This window comes from Microcebus murinus, chromosome 14 (assembly GCF_040939455.1).
Source record: "Microcebus murinus isolate Inina chromosome 14, M.murinus_Inina_mat1.0, whole genome shotgun sequence".
NCBI lineage: Eukaryota > Metazoa > Chordata > Mammalia > Primates > Cheirogaleidae > Microcebus > Microcebus murinus.
In genome coordinates, this window is record NC_134117.1 from 51,151,930 (window position 1) to 51,177,866 (window position 25,937).

The 25,937-nt window shown below is 36.9% G+C and overlaps 1 protein-coding gene across 1 annotated transcript in view; it reads right to left on the reverse strand.

The window, feature by feature from the left end:
- Positions 1-940: 940 nt before the first annotated feature.
- The window catches only part of DNA2 (DNA replication helicase/nuclease 2), a 50,266-nt gene continuing 25,269 nt past the window's right edge, over positions 941-25,937 (reverse strand). Inside the window, exons 7-21 of the mRNA XM_012762679.3 lie at positions 24,467-24,584; positions 23,719-23,881; positions 21,083-21,277; positions 19,261-19,491; positions 15,904-16,020; positions 15,716-15,825; positions 14,611-14,720; positions 13,215-13,439; positions 9,388-9,581; positions 9,211-9,300; positions 8,921-9,125; positions 5,151-5,240; positions 4,389-4,571; positions 2,686-2,832; positions 941-2,082 (exon numbers count right to left, since the gene is read on the reverse strand). Coding sequence (XP_012618133.1) covers positions 2,014-2,082; positions 2,686-2,832; positions 4,389-4,571; positions 5,151-5,240; positions 8,921-9,125; positions 9,211-9,300; positions 9,388-9,581; positions 13,215-13,439; positions 14,611-14,720; positions 15,716-15,825; positions 15,904-16,020; positions 19,261-19,491; positions 21,083-21,277; positions 23,719-23,881; positions 24,467-24,584 — 2,247 coding nt within the window. The 3' untranslated portion in view covers positions 941-2,013. The remainder of the gene's footprint in view (positions 2,083-2,685; positions 2,833-4,388; positions 4,572-5,150; positions 5,241-8,920; positions 9,126-9,210; positions 9,301-9,387; positions 9,582-13,214; positions 13,440-14,610; positions 14,721-15,715; positions 15,826-15,903; positions 16,021-19,260; positions 19,492-21,082; positions 21,278-23,718; positions 23,882-24,466; positions 24,585-25,937) is intronic.

Genomic DNA, 25,937 nt, shown 5'->3' on the forward strand with positions numbered 1-25,937 from the left:
TGGAAGACAGACAAGGTGGAGTACAGGTTTGAGAAATAGCTATGTAGGTGATGGTGGAAGCCAGAGACTGTCCAAGAAGAGGACCAAACCGGACTTAGAACTCTGGGGAAAAGCTACCTTTGGGGACTTAGGTATGAGGAGAAATGAAAGGAATCAGAAGCAGCAGCATAAGGGAGAGGTCAGAAGCTAGGCACTCTGAACTGATTCAGGTATGGGACCACTGGAATGGCTACATCCTGGCTTTACACTTCTATAAGGAAAGCCTTATCAAGGCTAATGGTACTTTTGATCTGGAACTGCACAATTGGAACTGTTTCCAATTATGTTAGTAACTGGAAGCCACTGTTGTTCTTAGTCCTTAACATGGATCTCCTATTTGTGCTTCACTATTAGCTCCTTGAAGGCCTGATGTGGGTTTAACCTCCAACTCATCCCAAGCCTCCAACTCACAGCACCTTATATAATACACAGAAGATATATCCTAACTTTTAAAAATAATTAGATGGCTAGAATCTTGTGACCAAGACAGAACCAAAAATGACAGGAAACATGGAACTCCTCCCCAGGCTCTTCTATGGAGTTTTACTTTTCTGGCCATACAAACCTGGAATGAAGCAACCACTGACTAAACCAAAAGAACTTTCTTATTCATTTCATTCCCAGGAACTGAAATTGCTATCTTAGATTCCTTCCTGACTTATAACTTCATGATATCTAACCAATATTTAAATCCTATGACAGCAGCCTTTCCAGTTTTTCTTGTCTGATCTATAATCTCTCCATGATCAAGACCATCCCGTTTGTCCTCCTATCACCCACCAGTCATTGGTTTCAGCTCTAGAAAATGATCAATATTTCACTTATCACCACTAGAGAAAATGCTAGACAACCCTGAACTTAATAAATGACACCATAAGATCCATCAGTAGAAAACAATTTATTAAATAAAAATTTTAATAATTGTTTTAAAAAAACATGAGGTAGAAGCAAAAACTTTTAGCATATTTAACATCCATTAAAAAAAAAAAGTCCTCCAGAGAAATGGAAGATACAACCCAGCCCAAAGATGGATACACTGAGGTTAAAGTCTGTCACCACAAAAATAATCACCAGGGCAATTTTGTTTTACAAAACATCTTTACACGAAAAGGGAAAACTGAGTAATGTCCCCAAACATAGGAGAATATAAATGTAAGTGAAAATAGGGACATGCCTTTTTAACTTGTCAATTCAGAAAACAAAATTTCTTCTCAAAGGAAGAGTTATTTTCTTTCATATCAAAATCTACTCTAGAATACTGAAATACTGAATACTTAAAAGAGGGTGATAAGGGAAAATAGGAAATTAACTGCAAGTAATCAATTCATGTCATAATTTAAAAGGCTAAGTTTAAAGTGAAAACACATCTAATATCAAAAAGCAAAGTCAGAAAAAAAACCCAGCAAAATGGTCTGTGGATTAGGGACCTTGAAATACAGAAAAGAATCATACCTATGTTCTCATCATCACAAGACTATGCTTAAATGATGAAAACAAAACAACTCTCTTTATCCAGTCTTTCAAATAAAGTTATTATAACATCTAAAAAATGAAATTAGTACTGAAATTTAGACTTAAGAGTTTAAAAGCTGAGACCCAAAAGTTAATCTATCTTTAAAGCCAGTAAAAAATTTATCAAACTATTTTTCTGGGTCATACAAAAATACATGTAGTATAACACCTATAAATTTAGACTTTTCACAGTTTTGGGTACACTTGTACTTAAAAAAATACTCTGTTAAATTTTATATGTTGACAGAATTTTATATTTAACAATATTAACAAGATTATAACAAAAAAATTAACAAAAAGCAAACTCTGAATAGAATACATTTACTTCATTTTGTACCCTTTAGATAAAAGTTTTCTTCACAGTCTAACCAGGCACTACTTTTATAGCAAACAAAATACAAACCACAGGCACTAGCTAGAGGAGATACTGCCCTTGTATGAAAAGGCAAGGAAAACAGTGTTTTATCCTCTTGGAAAATCACCCAATATGTAACAAAAACTTTCATGTTCTCTTGATGGAAGATCAATGATGTAAAATAAATTAAGGAAGACATATATCAACACAATATGGAATTGCAAAAAAACATTTATGACATTATTATTTAACATTTTTTCATTTGGTTTACAAAGACTACAAAAAAAATAAAGATTTTTATGGCATTCTATGGACAATTATGCACTTAAGCAATAAGATTTATATATCTTACCCTAAGACCTTCATATAAGTATTTTTTTAAAAAAATATCTATTTTAAAAATAATCCATACAAGAAATAATTCTCCCTTTTTAATATAATCATTTGTCCTGAATTTTTTAAAAAGGCGATATAAATTTGGGATGAGAGAAGGCAGAAGGAATAACTACTTTTTCTGTATGTGGTCATTCTAGGGCAAGAGATCAATTCCCTTTTTCCCTTTTCTTACTTCACTAACTGTCCTTCCCTGTCACCTTCATTATTTCATTTTGGTCTAACATTACTTCCTGTGAATTGTTTTCTCTGTCTTTTGTAGAATCAGATCTTTGAAATATGCCAATAGAAACACAAGACACTGAGTTTTAATTTATACGAGTATATAAATAAAGTACCCACAGTAGCTCAATGAAATCTGACTATACACAGAACAAAAAGGATATTAATTTTTCTCTGTTTAAATGATTAAAAAGCTTCTCCAAAGGAGGATAGCAGTTTAGTGAGGGCACGCACCCCAGGAGAATCAGTTTATGTTTGGCTCTGGTTATAGCAACATTAAGACGTCGCCAATCCTTCAAGAGTTCACCAAGCTGTAAGAAATACAATTAACAATTATTTGAGTTTTCTTATATATTTGAGTTTTTTCCTGACAAAAAAAGCCACCATTTGTCTTGAACTATGTTGTTACTTTTTTTTTTGTTGTTTTTTTTTTGTTTTTTTTTTTGAGACAGAGTCTCACTTGTTGCCCAGGCTAGAGTGAGTGCCGTGGCATCAGCCTAGCTCACAGCAACCTCAAACTCCTGGCCTCAAGCGATCCTCCTGCCTCAGCCTCCGGAGTAGCTGGGACTACAGGCATGCACTACCATGCCCGGCTAATTTTTTTCTATATATATTAGTTGGCCAATTAATTTCTTTCTATTTATAGTAGAGACGAGGTCTCGCTCTTGCTCAGGCTGTTTTCGAACTCCTGACCTTGAGCAATCCGCCCGTCTCGGCCTCCCAGAGAGCTAGGATTACAGGCGTGAGCCACCGCGCCCGGCCTGTTGCTACTTTTGAAATACAGATTACTACAAAAAGATTCATCAACACATTTAAAATTATAGGCAGTTGGAAAAATTTGCCCACGATGCCAACTTCAAATATTCTGTTATGATACCTTAGCCATAACTTAAAATTGTTAAATACATATAATAAAAATAAAGAACTGGAGCTATCTCCACTCACTGTATCATTGTTTGTAATAGTAATAAAAAGCTATCCTAGTAAAAGATTCAGGGAAGTGGTTAAGTATACTGACACAATGGACAACCATGCAACTGTAAGAAGAGAATGAAACATCCCTCTGTGTACTCATATCGAAAGATCTCCAAGCTATTATTTCATTAAGTAAAAAAGCAAAGTCCAGAATAATGTGTACATTGTCTAGAAGGGTATTAAAAAAACAACAACAAACAAAACCCAGGATGTAATTATCTATGGGGTAAGGATTGAGTAGGTGAGGGAGTAGGAAGGAGACTTTTTATTATGTACATTTTTTAAACCATAAGGATATATAGTTTAGAAAAAATGAATTGAGAGGTAAAAATGTAAAAAACAAAATAAAATAAGAACTGGAATTATCTATAAAGTTCAAAGTATACAAAGGAAGCCTTTTAAAATACCTCAAACAACAGCCAAGAGGTTTTGGAAGGAACCCAACTGTCCACTGATGGATGAATGGATAAATAAAATGTGGTATATACAGATAAAGGAATATTATTAAGCCCTAAAAGGAATGAAGTCCTGTCACATGCTACAACATGGATGAACTAATTGGCTAAGTGAAATAAGCTAGTCACAAAAAGGCAAATACTGTGTGATTCCACTGATACGAGGTACCCAGAGTAGGCAAATTCTTAGAGACAGAAAGTAGAATGGTCGTTACAGGGAATATGGGGAGAGAGATATAGGTAGTTGATCATGAGTATAGAGTTTAGATTTGTGAAATAAAATTGGGAGATCTGTTGAACAACAGAGTGAATATACTTAACACTACTGAACTATACACTAAAAAATGGTTAAGATGGTAACTTTTGTGTTTTAATACCATAATTTTAATAAAGACAGAGAAATGCCCCAAAATAATTAGTACCAAATATTAACTCACAGTTCCATCCTTATTACTTCTAACAAAAGACACTAGAATAATACTTTTGTCTCTTCCTTGATATTTGTCTACTGTATTAACTTCGACCATCCCAATTGAAGAATGTGCCAATAAATCATTGATGATCTTTAATTGCTGCCTGTATGGTGCAATGATGCCAATATCAGAGGGATTAGATCCAGCCTAAACAGAAAAAGGCACAATTTAAAATGAAAAATCCTGATTTTTAAGTTATTTAAGCTTTTCTGAACTTTTTAAATTAAATGTTTATATTATGTAACCAACTGATGTTTATAACACATGTTCCTATCTCAAGGATGAAATACAATGATTGAATTTCCTCTAAATTTATTTTCCATGATGAAATAATTCCTTAGACAATGTTCCCTTGATTTTTAGAGGTTCATGGCAGCATAAGGGTTTGTATGCCACTACAGCAGTGCTGCCACATGCAAAAAAGTACAAAGAAATACATTTCGCTTTCTGCTATCCCTTACATAGAAGTTTCCAATCCCTAATCATAGTGATCACAGCACAGTATTAACACAATTATGACATCACGAAATTATCCCAAATGAAAACTCAAAATGCCATTATAAAAAACTACATGTTTTAGATTAATTTTCTCAAAATAAAAACAATCAGCCTTCAGTCCTTTCATCTTAATAAACAAGGGTTAATGCCTGATTATAAGTTTCTTACAGTCTAATATGCTACTACTCTGCACTTTAACATTTATTAGCCTTGAAAATTTTAAATTACCTTAATAAAAATTGAGGTCAGGAAAACTATTAGTTTGGCTTCTGTTATATTGCTCACACCTCCTTTTTCAACTTGTTCTGGTGCTGGAAGCTAAGTAGAAAAACATGTAGCCTGTTTATAACACAGTAAGTTAAGAGTACTTTAAGTGCACTGGTGGCCACAGCTACTGTACTACCAGATTTAAAGACAGATGAAAATATCTTCTTAGGCCGGGTGTGGTGGCTCACGCCTATAATCCTAGCACTTTGGGAGGCCGAGGCGGGCGGATTGCTCAAGGTCAGGAGTTCGAAACCAGCCTGAGCGAGACCCCGTCTCTACCAAAAATAGAAATAAATTAATTGACCAACTAAAAATATATATACAAAAAATTAGCCGGGCATGGTGGTGCATGCTTGTAGTCCCAGCTACTCGGGAGGCTGAGGCAGTAGGATCTCTGAGCCCTGGAGATTGAGGTTGCTGTGAGCCAGGCTGACACCACGGCACTCACTCTAGCCTGGGCAACAAAGTGAGACTCTGTCTCAAAAAAAAAAGAAAAGAAAAGAAAATATCTTCTTAAAAGTTGACGGTTGGGGGGGGGGAAATGGGCATTTATTGAAACCTTAAAATCTGTACCCCCATAATATGCCGAAATAAAAAAAAAAAAGAAGTTACCAGGCAAAAAAAAAAAAAAAAAGTTGACGGTTGGCCAGGCTTGGTAGCTCACGCCTGTAATCCTAGCACTCTGGGAGGTCCAGGCAGGCGGATTGCTCGAGGTCAGTTCGAAACCAGCCTGAGCAAGAGCAATACCTCATCTCTACTATAAATAGAAAGAAATTAATTGGCCAACTAAAATATATATATAGGCCGGGCGCTGTGGCTCACGCCTGTAATCCTAGCTCTTGGGAGGCCGAGGCGGGCGGATTGCTCAAGGTCAGGAGTTCAAAACCAGCCTGAGCAAGAGCGAGACCCCGTCTCTACTATAAACAGAAAGAAATTAATTGACCAACTGATACATATATATAAAAAATTAGCCGGGCATAGTGGCACATGCCTGTAGTCCCAGCTACTCGGGAGGCTGAGGCAGAAGGATCACTCGAGCCCAGGAGTTTGAGGTTGCTGTGAGCTAGGCTGACGCCACGGCACTCACTCTAGCCTGGACAACAAAGTGAGACTCTGTCTCAAAAAAAAAAAAAAATATATAGAGAGAGAGAGAAAATTAGCCGGGCATGGTGGCACATGCCTATAGTCCCAGCTACTTGGGAGGCTGAGGCAGTAGGATTGCTTGAGCCCAGGAGTTTGAGGTTGCTGTGAGCTAGGCTGACACCATGGCACTCACTCTAGCCTGGGCAACAAAGCGAGACTCTGTCTCAAAAAAAAAAAAAAAGTTGAGGCCGGGCGCGGTGGCTCACGCCTGTAATCCTAGCACTTTGGGAGGCCGAGGCGGGCGGATCGCTCAAGGTCAGGAGTTCGAAACCAACCTGAGCGAGACCCCGTCTCTACCAAAAATAGAAAGAAATTAATTGACCAACTAAAAATATATATACAAAAAATTAGCCGGGCATGGTGGCACATGCCTGTAGTCCCAGCTACTCGGGAGGCTGAGGCAGTAGGATCGCTGAGCCCAGGAGATTGAGGTTGCTGTGAGCCAGGCTGACGCCACGGCACTCACTCTAGCCTGGGCAACAAAGTGAGACTCTGTCTCAAAAAAAAAAAAAAAAAAGTTGAAGGTGAGAGAATAAACAAAAATGAATGATATTAGTCACTTTCAGAAAGCCACACAGAGCCAGCCAGTCTTAAACATGCTACAGTTGAAGCTATAAATACCTAGGAAAGCTGACCACATGGCTGAGCTTCACCTACTTTACTTTGTTATCCCCATTTTATAGGAATCAAATGCAGAAAAGATAAGTAGCTCGCCCAAGGCCTCAAAATAAACTGTGGCACTACGGCTCAAACTTAGATCTGGCTCTACTGTTTGTGCTCTTTCCATCTATTTGCCCCCTTTTATACAAATAAAGGGGCAAATAAAACTGCTACCATACCTGCTAAAACTGTCCAAGGACTACTTTATTCCAATATCATCTCTAAGAAACCTTGATAATTTTTTTTTTTTGAGATGGAGTCTTGCTCTGTCATGTGGGGACATCCATAGATCACTGTAACCTCAAACTCCTGGGCTCAAGTGATCCTCCCACTTAGCTACCACTAAGTACCAGTAGCTGAGACTACAAGCATTTGCCACAATACTCAGCTAATTTCTTCTATTTTTAGTACAGTTGAGGTCTTGCTCTTGCTCAGGCTGGTCTCAAACTCCTGAGCTCAAGCAATCCTCCTACCTTGGCCTCCCAGAGTGCTAGGATTACAGACATGAGCCACCTCACCTAGCCAGAAACCTTGATAATTTTTAATACATATTATTTAAAATTCTGATGCTGTAAAAGAGGAAACTTGAACAGCAAAAATAAAGAATGTGAGCAATCACCCATGAAGTAAATAATTGTAAATTACAATAAACAAACTGAAATCACTGTTTCAGTGATTCAGTGTTTATAAAAGCAGTCCTTTGTGCAATCAGTTTATCTGAATAAACTTCCCAGAGGCTGCCTGCCTCAAAGTCTTAAGATAAAATCAAATTCTTGAACCTGAATTGCTAAGGGCAATATCTAAGAGATGAAAATTCTATCCTAGACAAGTAGCAAGGCCCCATTTTAAACAACCAGCTGGCTCCACCCATCTTAACAAAAGACATAATTATTTTAAATTAATATGCATACACATAATTGGTTGCTATATTTTTATTTAAACTTATGTAAAGACTTGCAGCTCAATGCTGAGAAGCACTATATAAAGCAAACCGTAGGAATATGGGTCAAAATTTCATTCTTAGTTTTCAGAAATAAGAGCCAAGTCATTTAAAGTCCTCATGAAGTTTTTTTAATGACAGGTTTGTAAAAAGGTCTTTATGTGCATATGCGGGGGAAGGAGTATATGAGAAATCTCCATATCTTTCACTTAATTTTGCTGTGACCCTAAAACTGCTCTAAAAAATAAAGCTTGGCTGGGAGTGGTGGCTCATGCCTATAATCCTAGCACTCTGGGAGGCCGAGGCAGGATGATTGCTTGAGCTCAGAAATTCTAGACCAGCCTAAGCAAGATCAAGACTCCGTCTCTACTAAAAATAGAAAGAAATTAATTGGCCAACTAAAAATATATAGAAAAAACTAGCTGGGCATGATGGCGCATGCCTGTAGTCCCAGCTACTCGGGAGGCTGAGGCAGTAGCATTGCTTGAGCCCAGGAGTTTGAGGTTGCTGTGAGCTAGGCTGACGCCACAGCACTCTAGCCCAGGCAAGAGAGTGAGACTCTTGTCTCAAAAAAAAAAAAAAAAAAAAAACAAAAAAAAAAACAACTATAAAAAAATAAAATAAAGTCTATTTTTAAAAGTCTTTAAAAGGTTATTAATTTATTATATCTTCTGGCCACATGTAAATCCAGCCGTTTGGTAGTATCAGTGCCAATTTCTTTTCCAGGAAATACAGTTACACCCTCGAGTTGACTTTGTGGCCTTCCTTCTTTGAATGGTAATTTTGACATCTACCAACCCCCAGAATAAACCTCTCCCTCCAAAAGATATTAGGCCTATAGAAAGAAGACTCTTTTGTGTTGCAGTATGAGAAGGTCACTAGGTTGGCCTTTTAACTGATAAGCCTTAAGAGAACAAACAGTAACGCAAACTGAGAAATGTAAACAATATGTCAAAAGGAGAAAACTAAAGAAAAAAATTTTTTTTACCTTTTCAGTATTAAGAAAACAAACAGGATTGTTTGGCTCAAATACTCCAATCAGCCAAGGATTATGAGAATAATCTGCATAAAATTCCAGTTCCAGCTTAACATCTTTAAAGTTAGGTAGGTGTATCACTGCATTGGCCACTTTCTCTGATCCACATTCCAGCTTTCCCTCATAGGTCAGCTTATTACTTAAGGACATAATTTTACTAAGGGAATTACAAAAAATAATTTTAGTTTTTATAGATGAAAACAAACATGAAGACCACTCATACCTAACCCTGTTACAAATACCTGTTCATTCTGTACTGTACAGTTAATTGTACAACAGCATTCTTATTCTGCTCCAGCCTCTTGAATAAGCTTTCACTCATGCCAAGAGCTCTGTCAACAAATCAAATTGAGGCTTAACGATTAAAACTGTCCCTTAAAAAGAATCCAGTTGAAAATGAAAACTAAATATCCACCCACCTTGCTTCTCTGTTTAGCACCAGAGGAGGAAGCTGCTGATGGTCCCCCACCAACACGAATCTCCGTGAAAAAAAAAGTGGCCCCAGGCAGATGGGTTGGCTAATTTGAGAGGCTTCATCCACAATACAAAAATCGAAAGTTTTACGGGAAAATATTGGATGGTTTATTCCCATACATGTTGTTGCAACTATAAGCTAAAAAAAGAGAAAACAGATGAGTTATTTAGTATGTAAATGAAATGCAGTTTTGTGTTTCCAAGTTTTGAAATTAAAAAATCAAAGGCAGGCCAGGCGAGGTGGCTCATGCCTGTAATCCTAGCACTCTGGGTGGCCAAGGCAGGCGGATTGCTCAAGGTCAGGAGTTCGAAACTAGCCTGAGCAAGAGCGAGACCCCGTCTCTACTATAAATAGAAAGAAATTAATTGGCCAACTAATATATATAGAAAAAATTAGCCGGGTATGGTGGCGCATGCCTGTAGTCCCAGCTACCTGGGAGGCTGAGGTAGTAGGATCGCTTAAACCCAGGAGTTTGAGGTTGCTGTGAGCTAGGCTGATGTGCCACAGCACTCACTCTAGCCTGGACAACATTGCGAGACTGTCTCAAAAAAAAAAAAAAAAAAATCAAAGACAGTTTTTTGTTCCCTAGCATCAGGAATCCTCCAACATTATCATTATTTTTGAGGTGGGGTCTCTCTGCCACCCAGGCTAAAGTACAGTTGTCCTAGCTCACTACAACCTCAACTTCCTATGCTCAAGCGATCCTCCTGCCTCAGCTTCCCAAGTAGCTGGGACTGCAGGCATTACAAAGAAAGAAAGAAAAAGAAATAACAGCTAAAGATGCCCCACAGTTAGCAAGAGACATTAAATTTATACATAGGATAAGCTGAGAGAACCCCAAATAGAAAAAACCAAAAACATCTACTACCAAATACATAATAATTAAAATTCTAAAAACGAAAGGAAAAAAATCTTGAAAGCAGCCAAAGAAAACAATACTTTGCAATTAGGAAAAAACTTATGAATCTGAGTGACAGCGCATTTGTCTTTAGAAACCACGGTAGCCAGAAGGAAGCAGCAGAACATTTTTCAAGAACCGTTAACCCAGAATCCCATACTTAGTAAAACTATCCTTCAGGAATGAAGAGAAAACTCAAGACTTTTCACACTGAAGGAAAACGAAGAGAGTTTGTTGTCACCTGACCTTCCACTCTAAAAGAATTGGTACTCAGGTTGGAAGGCAGAGGTGGGAGGCTCAGTTAATACCAGGTTCAAGACCAGCCTAGGCAACACAGAGAGGTCCTATCTCTACAAAATAATTAAACATGTGTGGTAGTATGTGCTTGTAGTCCCAGCTACTGGGGAGGCTGAAGTAGGAGAATTGCCTGAGCCCAGGAGTTTGAGGTTACTTACAGTGAGCTACAATCACACTATTGCACTACAGCAAAAGAGCGAGACCTTGTCTCAAAAAAAAAAAAAAAGAAAAGAAAAAGTAGTTTGATCTATATTATTTTTATTAAACAAGGAAATGATAAAACAAGGAAATTTGGAACATCAGGAGGGAAAAAGGAACCCGATAAACAAACATACAGAATAATACAATAGGGTTTCCTTCTGAAAATTATGTTTGATGGTTGAAGCAAAAATTATAACACTGTATGATGTAGTTCTAAAGTTAAACCAATTTAAGACAATTATAAACAAGGGAGGGTAAAGGGGCATTAATGGAGGTAAGCTTCCTTACTTGAACTGGCAAAATGATGACACCAGTACATTGTTATGTATATGTAATATAATACCCAGAGCTACAGAGCAACCAGCAAAAATGCTGCTTAAAGAGATACACTCAAAAACAGATAAATTAAAATGGAATTCTAAAAAATGTCCACACAATCCATAGGAAGGCAGGAAATAGAAAACAGAGAAATAAAGAACAGAGAACAGAAATTAAAATATCCAGCTATATGCCATCTACAAGGAACTCCCTTCAAATATAATGATATAGGTATGTTGAAAGCAAAATGATGTAGTATTAGATTGATTTTCATAGGTTAAATGGTCCTTGGCCTATGGGATTAAATCCCACTTGGTTATGGTATATAATCCTTTTAATATATTGCTGAATTTAGCTTACTAGTATTTTGTTGAGCATTTCAGCACCACACAAATATGCCCAATTGATTTTGTATATTTTTTTTAGAGATGAGATCTTACTATGTTGCCCAAGCTGGACTAGAACTCGTTGGTTCAAGTGATCCTCCTGCCACAGCCTCTGGGGAGGGAGGGATGGAAAAAGGGAGGGGCTGAAAAATAAATAAATACTGGGAATAAACCAGATTTTTAATGGGTGAATGAATGGTTAAACACACTGTAGTACATCCATACGATGGAACAATACTCAGCAATAAAAAAGAACATTGGTTGAACATGGGGGGCAAAATAAAGAAAAAAGAACCATTAATACATACAACAATCTGGGTGAATCTCCAGGGAATTAGCCTGAATGAAAAATGCCAATCCCAAAAGGTTACATACTGTATGACTCCATTTCTATAGCATTTTTGAATGATAAAATTATAGAAATGGAGAACAAATTAGTGGTTGCCAGGGATAAAGGAGTGAGCAGGGCAGGAGAGAAGTGGGTACAAATATAAAAGTGCAACATGAAGGACCTTGTGGTAATAGAACATTGTATCAATGTCAATATCCTGGCTGTGATATTTGTTCTACAGACTTACAAGATGTTACCACTGGTTAAGGGTACACAGGATCTGGCTATTACTTCTTACAACAGCATGTGAAATCTACCATTATCTCAAAATAAAAAGTTTAATTTAAACAGACAACCAGACTTATCTCTTGGCCATTTCAAAATTTATCAACAATAGGTATAGATGTTAGACCAAAACATATTAGTATTAGACAAAGGATTCGGAGGAAAAGCCTATTAAATCTAATTTAAATTTTTGGCAAATGTTTAAAGACAAAAGCATCAGTTAAGCTAGGCACTGTGGCACACGCTTGTAGTCCTAGCTACGTGGGAGGATGAGGCAAGAGAATCACTTGAGCCTGGGAGTTCAAGGCCAGCCTGGACAACATAGACTCCATCTCTTTAAATAAAAAATAAAATCATTTAAGGCCGGGAGTGGTGGCTCACGCCTGTAATCCTAGCACTCTGGGGGCCAAGGCGGGCAGATTGCTCAAGGTCAGGAGTTCGAAACCAGCCTGAGCAAGAGTGAGACCCCGTCTCTACTATAAATAGAAAGAAATTCATTGGCCAACATATATATATAAAAATAGCCGGGGATGGTGGCACATGCCTGTAGTCCTAGCTACTTGGGAGGCTGAGGCAGCAGGATTGCTTGAGCTCAGGAGTTTGAGGTTGCCGTGAGCTAGGCTGACGCCACAGCACTCACTCTAGCCTGGGCAACAGAGTGAGACTCTGTTTCAAAAAAAAAAAAATCATTTAAGATTTCCAATAAAAATAGACATTAAACAAAAATAAGAATTCGATTCTATATAAAAGCCTAGAATACTTATCATAAGACTATTAAGTACTATTGTTTCTGATTCAAATTCACTAAAATATCCTGATTATTAGTATTTTCTAGGATATCTCAAACTAGAAGAAGGGAGCCCTGAATAATAAACAAAAAAGCTCATTTCAGTCAGAAGGAAATAGCAAACTATAAATTAATAAACTGGCCCTATGGCATATATAAACCAGATACAGACATGGTCAATATGAATAAATTTCCCAGGGTATTATTTCTGCTCTCATTCTGGCTATAGAAATTACTGTCAATATTATTATAAAATAATTGTACTTACTTGACTATCATAGAGTTCTTCTAGAAGAGCTAAGGATTTAATGGACTTTGATCTGCAAATTTCCTCCTCCGTAAATTTCTGGATATCTGGATGAACCTTCTGAGTCTGACCCAAACGCAAAAATCCTATTTTAAACTTAGCTAACTTCAAAAGAATATTGTCAACAGCAGAGTGTGTATAGCTCGTCAACAAAACACTGAAACCACAGGCATAGAGGATTCTTACCTAATAACGGATAAAGAAAGACAGCATTACTTTTAATTCCAGGTAATTTTTAACATGCTTATATTTTCCAAACAGAATTAGAAAACTTAACAGGAAACATACCTAAGAGCTGAGCCAAGTAACTTTAAAAAAAATTATAAAGCCAAACTACACTACAAAAATTATATGGTATTATTATTGTTTATAATACATTATAAATGATAATAAAATTGAATACTTATCAATTTTTAATAATGTCTGGCACACAGTGTCAATAAGTATTTGCTGTCATCATCATTATGATTATTCTAAGACTGCTTAGAAATTTACTAACACGAGGCCAGGCATGGTGGCTGATGCCTGTAATCCTAGCACTCTGGGAGGCTTAGGCGGGAGGACCCCTTGAGCCCATGAACTGGAGGTTGCTGTGAGCTGTGACAATGCCATGGCACTCTAACCTAGGTGACAGAGCAAGACTCTGTCTCAAAAAAAAATTTACTGACATTAAAAAAAAAAAAAATCCAAGAAAAATCTATGTCAACCATCTCTAAATAATGTATCATTTGTTTTTATTTTTTTTGAGACAGTCTCGCTTTGTTGCCCAGGCTAGAGTGAGTGCCGTGGCGTCAGCTTAGCTCACAACAACCTCAAACTCCTGGGCTCAAGTGATCCTCCTGCCTCAGCCTCCCAAGTAGCTGGGACTACAGGCATGTGCCACCACGCCCGGCTAATTTTTTCATATATATCAGTTGGCCGATTAATTTCTTTCTATTTATGGTAGAGACGGGGTCTTGTTCTTGCTGAGGCTGGTTTCGAACTCCTGACCTCAAGCAATCCACCTGCCTCGGCCTCTAGAGAGCTAGGATTACAGGCGTGAGCCACCGCGCCTGCCTATAATTTATCATTTTTAAAGGGAAAGGAAAACATACAGTTATATATATCACATATCACTTACAGAAAGAGACCTTAGAAAAATCTGATTGCAAGAAATCTATAACATGACAACTATTTATGATTTAGCTTTACTAACTCTTAAGGCACTCTATGAAGTTCAGTTAAAATAAGACATTTCGAATTAAAATTTAGCCCTTTTGATGTCAAACATCACATCCTCTGAACTAATGTAAATATTTCAGAGAAGCTGATGTATTAATAAATATTTAGTTTCTAAGCAAAAGAATAATAACCTTACGAGAGTACATATTGTAGTTGTTTTTCCTGTCCCAGGCATACCCACGATGAGTGTGTAATCTTTTGAAAGAAGTACCTTTTTCATTGCTTGCCTCTGAGGCTTATTCAAACCTACATTTAAATTAAAAAATAACAGGAAAAAGAATTTCAATGAACAAATCAACTGTTTTATGAGAAAAGCAGTCTCTATCTCAGTCTGTTCTTTTTTTTTTTTTTTTTTTTGAGACAGAGTCTCACTTTGTTACCCAGGCTAGAGTGAGTGCCGTGGCGTAAGCCTGGCTCACAGCAACCTCAAACTCCTGGGCTCAAGCAATCCTCCTGCCTCAGCCTCCCATGTAGCTGGGACTACAGGCATGTGCCACCATGCCCGGCTAATTTTTTTTTATATATATATCAGTTGGCCAATTAATTTCTTTCTATTTATAGTAGAGACTGAGTCTCGCTCTTGCTCAGGCTGGTTTTGAACTCCTGACCTTGAGCAATCCGCCCGCCTCGGCCTCCCAAGAGCTAGGATTACAGGCGTGAGCCACAGCGCCCGGCCTACAGTCTGTTCTTTAATACATCTTTTCAAAGTAAAAAAAAAATGTCAATAGTGACATTAAAGAATATATAATATATAAACTACTTCTAAAGAGTCTCGGTCTGAACATTATAATTACAAAGTCTAATCAATTATTAAGATATTAGACTACAGTATAGTTTAAATTAAATAGAACCAAGAAAAAGTCATCAAAGCTGACATGCTGACTACAGCGTACCCTTTATTTTTTATTTATTTATTTTTGAGACAGAGTCTCACTTTGTTGCCCAGGCTAGAGTGAGTACCGTGGTGTCAGCCTAGCTCACAGCAACCACAATCTCCTGGGCTCTAGCAATCCTACTGCCTCAGCCTCCCAAGTAGCATGGGCCACCATGCTCGGCTAATTTTTTCCATATATATATATATATGTATTAGTTGGACAATTAATTTCTATTTTTATAGTAGAGATGGAGTCTCGCTCTTGCTCAGGCTAGTTTTGAACTCCTGACCTCGAGCAATCCGCCCACCTCGGCCTCCCAGAGGGCTAGGATTACAGGCGTGAGCCACCGCGCCCGGCCCAGCATACCCTTTAGAATGCAGGCAACTGTATCCTTTGCATCATGTGGAAGAACAGAACTGAGGTAGAATATAAACTGAGGTTCACGAAAGTCAATGATTAAATCTCGAAGTTTTTTGCTGAAAAGAAAAAAAATACTTTTAGTAATATTCCTTTAAAAAGCAGGGTGAAATTCAGATTCATTCATTGTTACAAACCTGACATCTGTGTTTTCCATTAATTTAGAAAGATTTCCTAATGGTGTATCTATATCACAATTTTTCTCTTCCTGGTCTAATCTGAGTAAAGTTGATTCTGGGAGTATCGACAAGTTCCTGTAACAGCAAAACAAATACACATGAATGCTTTTCACATCTCATAGTCTGTATGAGAAACTTACTGCTATCTGCTAAAAGAGTAAATGACCCAGAATAGCTTATTAAAATGGCTACCAGCCTCTCAGTCACACTTGCCAATCGAAGACAAAGCATGAGGCCCTGGATTGGTGAGGAAAGGGGGAAGGGTAGAATACAAGGCACCAAAATCAAGGCAATTAATAATCAGGAACCCACAACATTTGCTGAAAATTCACTTGACCTTGGAGTCTAACATGGGCTCACCAGTCCCAAGAAGGAACCTGAGCACAAGGCTCCTTCCTTACTCCCTCCTCCAGACTGAAGTACAGGTCTCTTTCCTACTGCCTTCTCCCACTCCTCTATCTGCCCCTTAAGCCCTAGTGTTCCCTAGTCCCTCCCCTGATCCACCATACTGCTCGTTCTCACTTTCCCCTATGGTCCCAGGCCCTCATGTGGCTCCAAATCCCAAATCTACATCTTCAGGCCTGACCTCACGACTCCTTCCCTACGTGGTTCCTCATCTAAGTTTCAGGATCTACACTGCTGACTTGATCCTTCTCTCTCTCTCACCTTCTTCCCAACCCACACATCCAATCAGTATCCAATTACCAGCTAATGTGACTTTCTAAATACTTATCAAAGTCATTCTGTCCTCTCTGCCAACACTACCTTGCCTTCATTGCCTCTGTCCTGGGCCACTACAACAGCTTTCTTTTCTTGGCTTTCAGCTTTGCCTCCATTAATTAATTCAATTCTTCATAAGGTATCCACAGAAAAAATGCAAACATTCCTGTTTAAAACCCTTCAGTACATCTGAATAAATAAAATCAAAACTTCTTAACATGGTATGTAAGACCTTCTATAAACTGACCTCTCCAATCATCCCATCCTTGTATTTTACATTCCAGAAATACTTAATTACCTGCACTTTCATGAATGCTCCGTATTATATCATGCCATCATGCCTTTGCACAACATGCTCACTTGGTCTGGCACATTCATCTCACACTGCTTCACAAAGCTGATTTACTAATCCATAGAATGAAGATCCAGAATTGGCATTGAAAAAGCCTTCCCTGAGCTTCCTAAAATTGGGTTAAATACCTCTCCTTTGCGTTCCAATCAATTTGAACACATCATATTAGACTGAAAATATGTGTAAGTGTCTACCCACAAGATCATAAATTCCTCAAGGATTTGTAAAGTACCTAATACATGCTAGGCACTAAATAAAAACTGCAAGGGACCGCAGGGAATCCTAATAGATGACAGGAATGTTGTGTCTCATAATCCTATATCATGAGACCCAGACTAGAGTTGGTTATGACTCAACTAGAATTACTAGTTGGTAGGGAACAAGCCTAGACATTATGGTTACTCAGACTCACCACTATGGTCACTAAGTCTCAATTGCTAACTTCCATCCATTAAAAAATGGTGAGGCATGCCTGCAAGGAAGGCCGGCCAATACAGCCTAGCTGAATGTGAAAGAAGAACAATATGGATATTAGTGAATATGGATATTGGTCTCTGCCACAGATTTTCATATCAACTATTCTAATATAAATGGAAATAAACATTTTGTTTTTTAATAGGAAACAAAATAATGAGTGCCCAGAGTGCTAAGGAGAAATAAGCCTTATAGCCAACACAGGGTAGTATGCTGCCTCCTATACATGTGGTTGTGAGAATTACATAAGATTATGGCCACATAGTAGTATGGAACTATGTACTAATGTACTATTAATAAACAAAAGTTTAGCAGTTGGGTAGTTCCTCAAAGTGTTAAACACAAAATTAGCAAATGACCTCGCTATTCCACACCTACGTAACTACAAAGGAAAATGAAAATAGGTCCACACAAAAATTTGTATGTGAATGGTCATAGCAACATATTCATAACAGCAAAAAAGTGGAAACAACTCAAATGTCCATCAGCTAGTGATGGATGAGCAAAATGTGGTCCATCTATACAAATAGTGTATAATCATCAGCCATAAAAAGAAATGAGGTACATATTTTTTCAATCTAAGTGTTTAAATTGATGCCACTGTGTATTAAATGCCACTGAATTATACACATTAAAATGATTAATGGGGCCGGGCGCGGTGGCTCACGCCTGTAATCCTAGCACTCTGGGAGGCCGAGGCGGGCGGATTGCTCAAGGTCAGGAGTTCAAAACCAGCCTGAGCGAGACCCCGTCTCTACCATAAAAATAGAAAGAAATTAATTGGCCAACTAATATATATAATATAAAAAAAATCAGCCAGGCATGGTGGCTCGTGCCTGTAGTCCCAGCTACTCGGGAGGCTGAGGCAGGAGGATCGCTTGAGCCCAGGAGTTTGAGGTTGCTGTGAGCTAGGCTGATGCCACGGCACTCACTCTAGCCTAGGCAAGAAAGCGAGACTCTGTCTCAAAAAAAAAAAAAAAAAAAAAAATGATTAATGGTCAATTTTATGTTATGTGAATTTTACCTCAATATTAAAAAAAAGGAATAAAGTACTGATATGTGCTATGACATGAAAATGAACCTCAAAAACAGAATGCTAAGTAAACAAAATGAATCCCCAAAGACCACATATTATATGATTCCATTTATACAAAATGTTCACAATAGGCCGGGCGCTGTGGCTCACGCCTGTAATCCTAGCTCTTGGGAGGCCGAGGCGGGCGGATTGCTCAAGGTCAGGAGTTCAAAACCAGCCTGAGCAAGAGCGAGACCCCGTCTCTACTATAAATAGAAAGAAATTAATTGGCCAACTGATATATATATAAAAAATTAGCCGGGCATGGTGGCGCATGCCTGTAGTCCCAGCTACCCGGGAGGCTGAGGCAGAAGGATCACTCGAGCCCAGGAGTTTGAGGTTGCTGTGAGCTAGGCTGACGCCACGGCACTCACTCTAGCCTGGGCAACAAAGCGAGACTCTGTCTCAAAAAAAAAAAAAAAATGTTCACAATAGGCAAATCTATAGAAACAAAAAGTAAATTAGTGGTTACCTTTGGCTGGGGGAGTTGGAAAGAAATGAGAAGTGACTATTAAGGGATATAAGGTTTCTTTTTAGGGTGATGAAAACACTCTAAAATTGATTGTGGTAATAGCTGCACAACTCTGTGTATATACTAAAAACCACTGAATTGTACCCTTTAAATGGATTAACTGTATGTTATGTGAACTATGTGTCAATAAAGCTATTACCAAAAAAAGTAATGTTTCATTACCTGTCTAATAAACAGGTTACTGTTGTCATGTTAATCTCCTTCACATATCCCCGGGACAAAGCAAACAGTGTTCTCTCTTCTCCACTTAAAATAATTCTGTCACCTGCCATTAGATTTGTGACAGGTATGGTACCATTTTTACGTAGGAAATTATGTAAATACTGTCCATCACCAACTGTCTTTACATGTTTTGTTCTAATCAGGTTTCCAATGCAGTTGCCATTCTCCTCCCTATGAAGAAGGACAAAGAGAGAAAACTTCCATTTACATCACATATGTAAGTATTCTGTATTTGTATTTTCATACAATTGTCCATCCGATCCCTAAAAACTAATGCTAATAGTGAGTCTGCCATTTTCACATTTTCCACAATCTACAGTGAAGTGTTCAAAATGCTAAATAAACATTCTCCCTATAAATTTTTAACTAATCTCTCCATAATAGACTTACAGAAAAGTAGTAGGGAATACTCTCCTACTTGTACCACAAGCTGCCATCTCTGAACAAGGTGTTTTATTGGCACTTTGATCCTTGAACGATTCCCCACCTCTTGGGCTGACACACATAACATTACAAAAGACAAATCATAATAACGTTCTCCTAAATGTGATGTGAAAAAATAAGATCAGGTGAGGTGGCTCACACCTGTAATCCTAGCACTCTGGGAGGCCAAGGTGGGAAGATTGCTTGAGATCAAGAGTTCAAGAGCAGTCTGAGCAAGAGCAAGACCCTGTCTCTACTGAAAACATAAAAATTAACCAGGCATCCTAGGGAGTGTTTATAGTCCCAGCTATTCAGAAGGCTGAGGGAGGGGGATCACATGAACCCAGGATTTTGAGGTTGCAACATGCTATGATGACACCTCTGTACTCTATCTGGGGCAACAGAGTAAGACTCTATCTAAAAAAAAAAAAAAGGTTCTACAAAGACAATGAGATTGACCTTTAGAAAATTTGAATCTCCATCAAAAACTTACTGAAAATATAAACTTTTAAAATACTAATATTGGTGCACTCAGAATCTCGGTCATGAGGAGGAGGAGAATGTGGCCCTCAGAGGGGAAATGGCTGCTGAAAACAAGCCAGAAGATAATCACGAGAACAGCATAGTAGTCATGTAAACATCTTTTTACTGAAAAAGCTGCTTGAACGTCTGCCGAAATGTTCAAGTTTACATTGGAATGTTGATGATAGATCATGATGCAGCCATCCTTCCATCCTTTTGGATTTCTTTTTAATAATGTGTGACCCTTCACCTTTGATCCCCTGACCTGCATTACCTTGGTAACCATTTCATTTTTAACTTAATTTTCATTTTTTAATTTTGGTGTATAAGCTGTAACATTTCAGCTCTCAAAGTGTTAACATGATAATTTCCTCAGATACAGATAGCCCTCTGAACGATAAATTTGCAACATACTGTCTTTGTTTTCTGTATTAAAATTCATTTTTTAAAATACTATTTAAAAAATTAAGCAAAACATCATTAATCTGCATTCTACCAATATGTAACAATTTACTCAAGTTTTATAATGTTATTACTGTCTAATAAAGATTTACTAATCATTTTTAAAATAAGACTTCTTAAGGCATATTTAACTTATAAAAAATATATATAACTAACAATGATTGTAGCACATGGCATTCATAGAAATGGTGTTCTACTTGGAAACAATTCATTGACAACCATCTGGAGTTGTCATGAATAAATGAAATCACAAATCTTTAACAAGCTATATAACCTCTATTTGTAGCATTCCAAATTCCATCACACTAGTTAATCCAAAATACTGAAATTTTACTGTATTAAATGGGCCACTTACATTTTTGAAGCAGGCATTAACCAGATATTTTGGTGATTTTTTCTGTTATCCTTTGACTGTGACTCCAGAGTTAACATTAGACACCAAAGCCTGAAATACTCTAAGTGTGTAAGCTTCAGATGCTGGATTTCTTCTTCTATTTTGGGCAGCATGACAATTGGGACTGAACTGTCATCCGCATGTTGTTCAACTGCTCTAAATATAAAGTTCCAAGTTAAATGTTTATAAACCATTTCACTAGCTGGCTATAAAATGAGGTATTTCTAAAATAAGCACACATATATGATCATCATAATGCACAACTACAGCATCTATTTTTCCTTAAATATCATTTCAATATTTTACAAGCCATATAGTTTTTTACAAAACAAAATGTGTAAGAAACTCAATACTGCATTATTTTGCCTTCAATGACTAGCCCCTAACAAATTTAAATTTGGTTTAGTATACTCTGGTATTCATTCCATATGCTGCAAGTTTTGGCTTTTTGTATAACAGTATTTCTCAAAATCACAAAAATTAATACACCTAGCTATGTGACATAAGGAAAAAAACATAAAAACAAGGAAAATCATTTAGATTTTGGTTAATACTAAGTTAAAACATTTTAATGTAGAAACAAACATGTTATAGAAGAGCATAGAAAGCAATGAAAATAAAACATAAGATTTCAAAGAAATGTGCTACAAGCCAAGACATGGTTCACAGTCCTCTGCAATTAAGAGATCCTTTGAAAGAATACTTTAAAAGTACTTTATGTGGGATAGGTGTGCTGGCTTATGCTGATAATCCCAGAACTTTGGGAGACTAAAGTGGGAGACTGCTTGAAGCCAGGAGTTCAAGACCAGCCTGAGCAACATAACAAGACAATGTCTCTACAAAAAATAGAAAAATTAGCCAGGCATAATGGTACATGCCTATAGTCCTAGCTACACAGAAGGCTGAAGCAGGAGGATCACTTGAGGAGTTTCAGGCTACAGTGAGCTATGATGATGCCACTGCAATCTAGCCCAGGTAACAGAATGAGACTCCATTTCACCAAAAAAAAAAAAAAAAAGGACTTTATATGAATTTTCAGAACAAATTAGAACTTTGGCTCAGATTTGACCTTGTTTCCTAGATTGTATGTACATCTAACTTTTTGTGCCCTTCAGAACTTTCACTGGCCTATGAAGGTATATACAGTTATTCATATGACAATAAAATTTCCATTTGTAAAAAATAGCCACACATAAATAGGACAGGCTCATTCGTTGGGTCATATCAAAGTGTCTATCTGGAAAAACAAATTTCCCTGTATCTAACTACAGAAGGCCTGAAATTAAAATACCAACTAAGAGGCCGGGCGCGGTGGCTCAAACCTGTAATCCTAGCACTCTGGGAGGCTGAGGCGGGCAGATTGCTCAAGGTCAGGAGTTTGAAACCAGCCTGAGCAAGAGCAAGACCCCATCTCTACTATAAATAGAAAGAAATTAATTGGCCAACTAATATATATATATATATATATATAAAAAAAAATTAGCTGGGCATGGTGGTGCATGCCTGTAGTCCCAGCTACTCGGGAGGCTGAGGCAGAAGGATTACTTGAGCCCAGGAGTTTGAGGTTGCTGTGAGCTAGGCTGATGCCACGGCACTCACTCTAGCCTGGGCAACAAGCGAGACTCTGTCTCAAAAAAAAAAAAAAAAAAAAAATACCAACTAAGAAATGAACGATGTCTTGAAATATCATTTAAGAAAAATCAAATTCAAAATGCCTATACAGGTTGAATATCCCTTATCTGAAATGCTTGGGACTAGAAATGTTTCAGACTTTGGTCTATTTGCAGCATAGTGGTTGAGAATCCCTAATACAAAAATCTGAAATCTGAAATGCTCCAATGAGCATTTCTTTTGAGCATCATATTGGTGCTCAAAAATTTGTACATTTTGGATTTTCAGTTTTCAGACTTGGGATGCCCAAAGTGTCCTATATTAATATCTTTCTTAACCAGATTCCACAGTCCTAAAATTATTTCACTTCACAGAAATCAGATACAGCAAGATTAAAATATCCACTTTTGGAAAAAGTTTTTTTTTTTTTTCATAAGAGACAAGTCTCATTCTGTCACCCAGGCTAGAGTGCAGTGGCATGAGCATAGCTCATTGTAACCTCCAAACCACAACCAGCTAATTTTTTTTAAAAAATGTCTTACAGAGAAGTGGTCTATATTGCCCAGGGTGGTCTCAAACTCCTAAGCCACTGCATATGGCCCTGGAAAAAAGTTTTAAAAGCACTCTATTATTTCCTAAGGAAATGAGCTTCTTGGAAAATAGGAGGCTGGATGTGGTGGCTCACATCTGTAATTCTAGCACTCTGGAAGGCTGAGGTGGGAGGATTATTTGAGCTCAGGAGTTCGAGAACAGCCTGAGCAAGAGCAAGACCTTGTCTCTAAAAAAAGAAATAAAAAAGAAAATATAAACTGTGTTTTTTCTTCTGTTCCCTTCATTTTAGAAATACTACACAGAAAGGAAAAGCTAAAAGAAAAATATCTAAGATGAAATAATCAATGCCAGACCAGATTTAACATTTAACCAATGTTAAATCATATTGAGTTCATACTCAAATTGAAATAATGCTTTTGGCAGACAGTATTTACCTGCTATAAAGGGCACAGTTGCCCCTTTGTGAACAATATTTACACGTTTTCTCTTCCTCAATTATTTGTGGCAAAGAAGCAAGCTGTGTTTTCTGTCCAGAAGCAGATTTGCTAATACGGTGAAACAAAAAGAATGCCATCTGGTTTCTTAGCTTTAATAATTCTATGGGGAAAAAAAAAGGGTGTATTTTTAAGAAATAAAATTTATTATATATCTTATTTTTTACCTATGTAATATCATATATCTTTTTCATTATATAAGTAAAACTTTAAAATTTAAGAAAATTTTAAAAAGTAGAGAACAACATTCATATTTCCCAGTATATTAGAACTAACTACTATTAACGTTTTGGTATATTTCCTTTGAGTTTTTGTTCCCTTGGTAAGATCTTTAAACTACATATCTAATAACCAGTAAGTATTGTAAAGGTGGTATTTTATTAGCTGAATGCTAAGGATAAACAGAGCTAACTAGAATAGCTCTAATGTAAGACAAAAAGTTAAAAACAAACTTTTGTATAATAAAATTTTCAAAGGTACTAACCTTTGAAAATGTTTTCAACTATAGAGCTTGACATTTTATAATAAGTATATTATAAAAATTCTTTTTAAAAAATACAACTGAAAATTATAACCTGTATTACACCTAGCAAGTACAGTGGGCAAACTGCCAAACATAAATACATATCGCCAAAAGCTGAAGAGGGGTGGGGGGCAGAGAAGTACAACTGAGAGAAAGCAGCTCAACCTCTTTTGTCTAGATGGTTGGCAGGCACAGGGTACATCTGACCAGTCTTGAGGTAGAGAAGCCAGCCAGCCTCTGGATCAGCTCTTCTCTCTTGACTTAGCAGAGTGTACAGAACAACCTGCACAAACAACAAACATTTTCTCAAACAAAACTGTAACTTTCTGTATTTCCCTACATTGTCTTACAGTGAACAGACTATAATTTTAAAATCAAAAGATCAATGATGCTATTTCCATTTCGAAAACATGAACCAAATTGGCAAAGTAACACAGCAAATTTGATGTCATTTAATTTCCACAAAACAAACATAATTCATGCTTTTGAGTTTTATTTAAGACAATGAAGAAAAATAGAGAATTTTTCTTAGATAATATGTTTAGATTTCCAATAAATTAAAAAAGGAAATTAATCAAGCTATGTTTTACATTTTGAAGTTAACAGTCTTTAGATACTATTTTCCCTCTTTAATGAAGACTAAATGCATAAATGTCATAGTTACTATGACAAATAAGACAAACTCTATAGTATGTCTTTTGAGAGCATGAGATGTCATTAACTGCCTTACATTTAATGGTGTTCTTCAAAGAAACCATCTAAAACAAGTTAAAAATAGTCACTTTAGCACATTAAAAACGTTAGTAGCAAAAGCATGTCATTTAGTTGGAGCCCTATACAACCTAAAGATGAGCTAATTTGTTTTCTAACAGATCTCCAAGATTCAAATATTAATAATTTAAGAAAGCCCAGTCCCAAATAAAAAACAAAATAAATAAATAAATAAAAAGTCCAGTCCTTAAATCATAAAATTCTAAAATAACAAGTCTAATAATTATAATTAGAACCTGTTTTTCTAAACTACATTTAAAATATGATTAATTTATAGAAGATACAAGTATTATTTGCTATAAAAATATTAACTATATCTACAAATTCATCATTAAGTGTCCACAGCAGGTTTACAAAAATCAAAAGTTTTGCTCTTTCGTTCCTATCAAAAATAATGATGTTTGTGAATCAGCGAATGCAACAGAAATAAAGAAGAAATCTCAATATGCAAATGTTTCAAAGAAAATAAATACCACATGCTTCAATGTTCAAAGACATTTATAGAAATATTTATAACCTCAAATGTCAACAAAGTAAAATTTGGAAACATTTAGTCCTAAGGAAATAATCATGTCAGAGTTTTGATAGTTTAGTTTGATCTCCTAAATTCAACTATATACATAAGATGTTATGAATGGCTACTGCTTTAACTTCTGAGCATATGAAACATGTTTTGGGGAGGTCTTCTTACAAGCACTCTACTTGTGGTCCCTAAATAGCACAGCTACCAAATAAAACTTTTCAAAATTAAAGTGAACTTATAAATGACAGGATAGAGCCCTGGGGCTATGGACAAGGAACGGAGTCATCCAAAACTAATGGTCCTTCCATGGCAACTGAGACAGAAGGAAAAGGTATACATTCT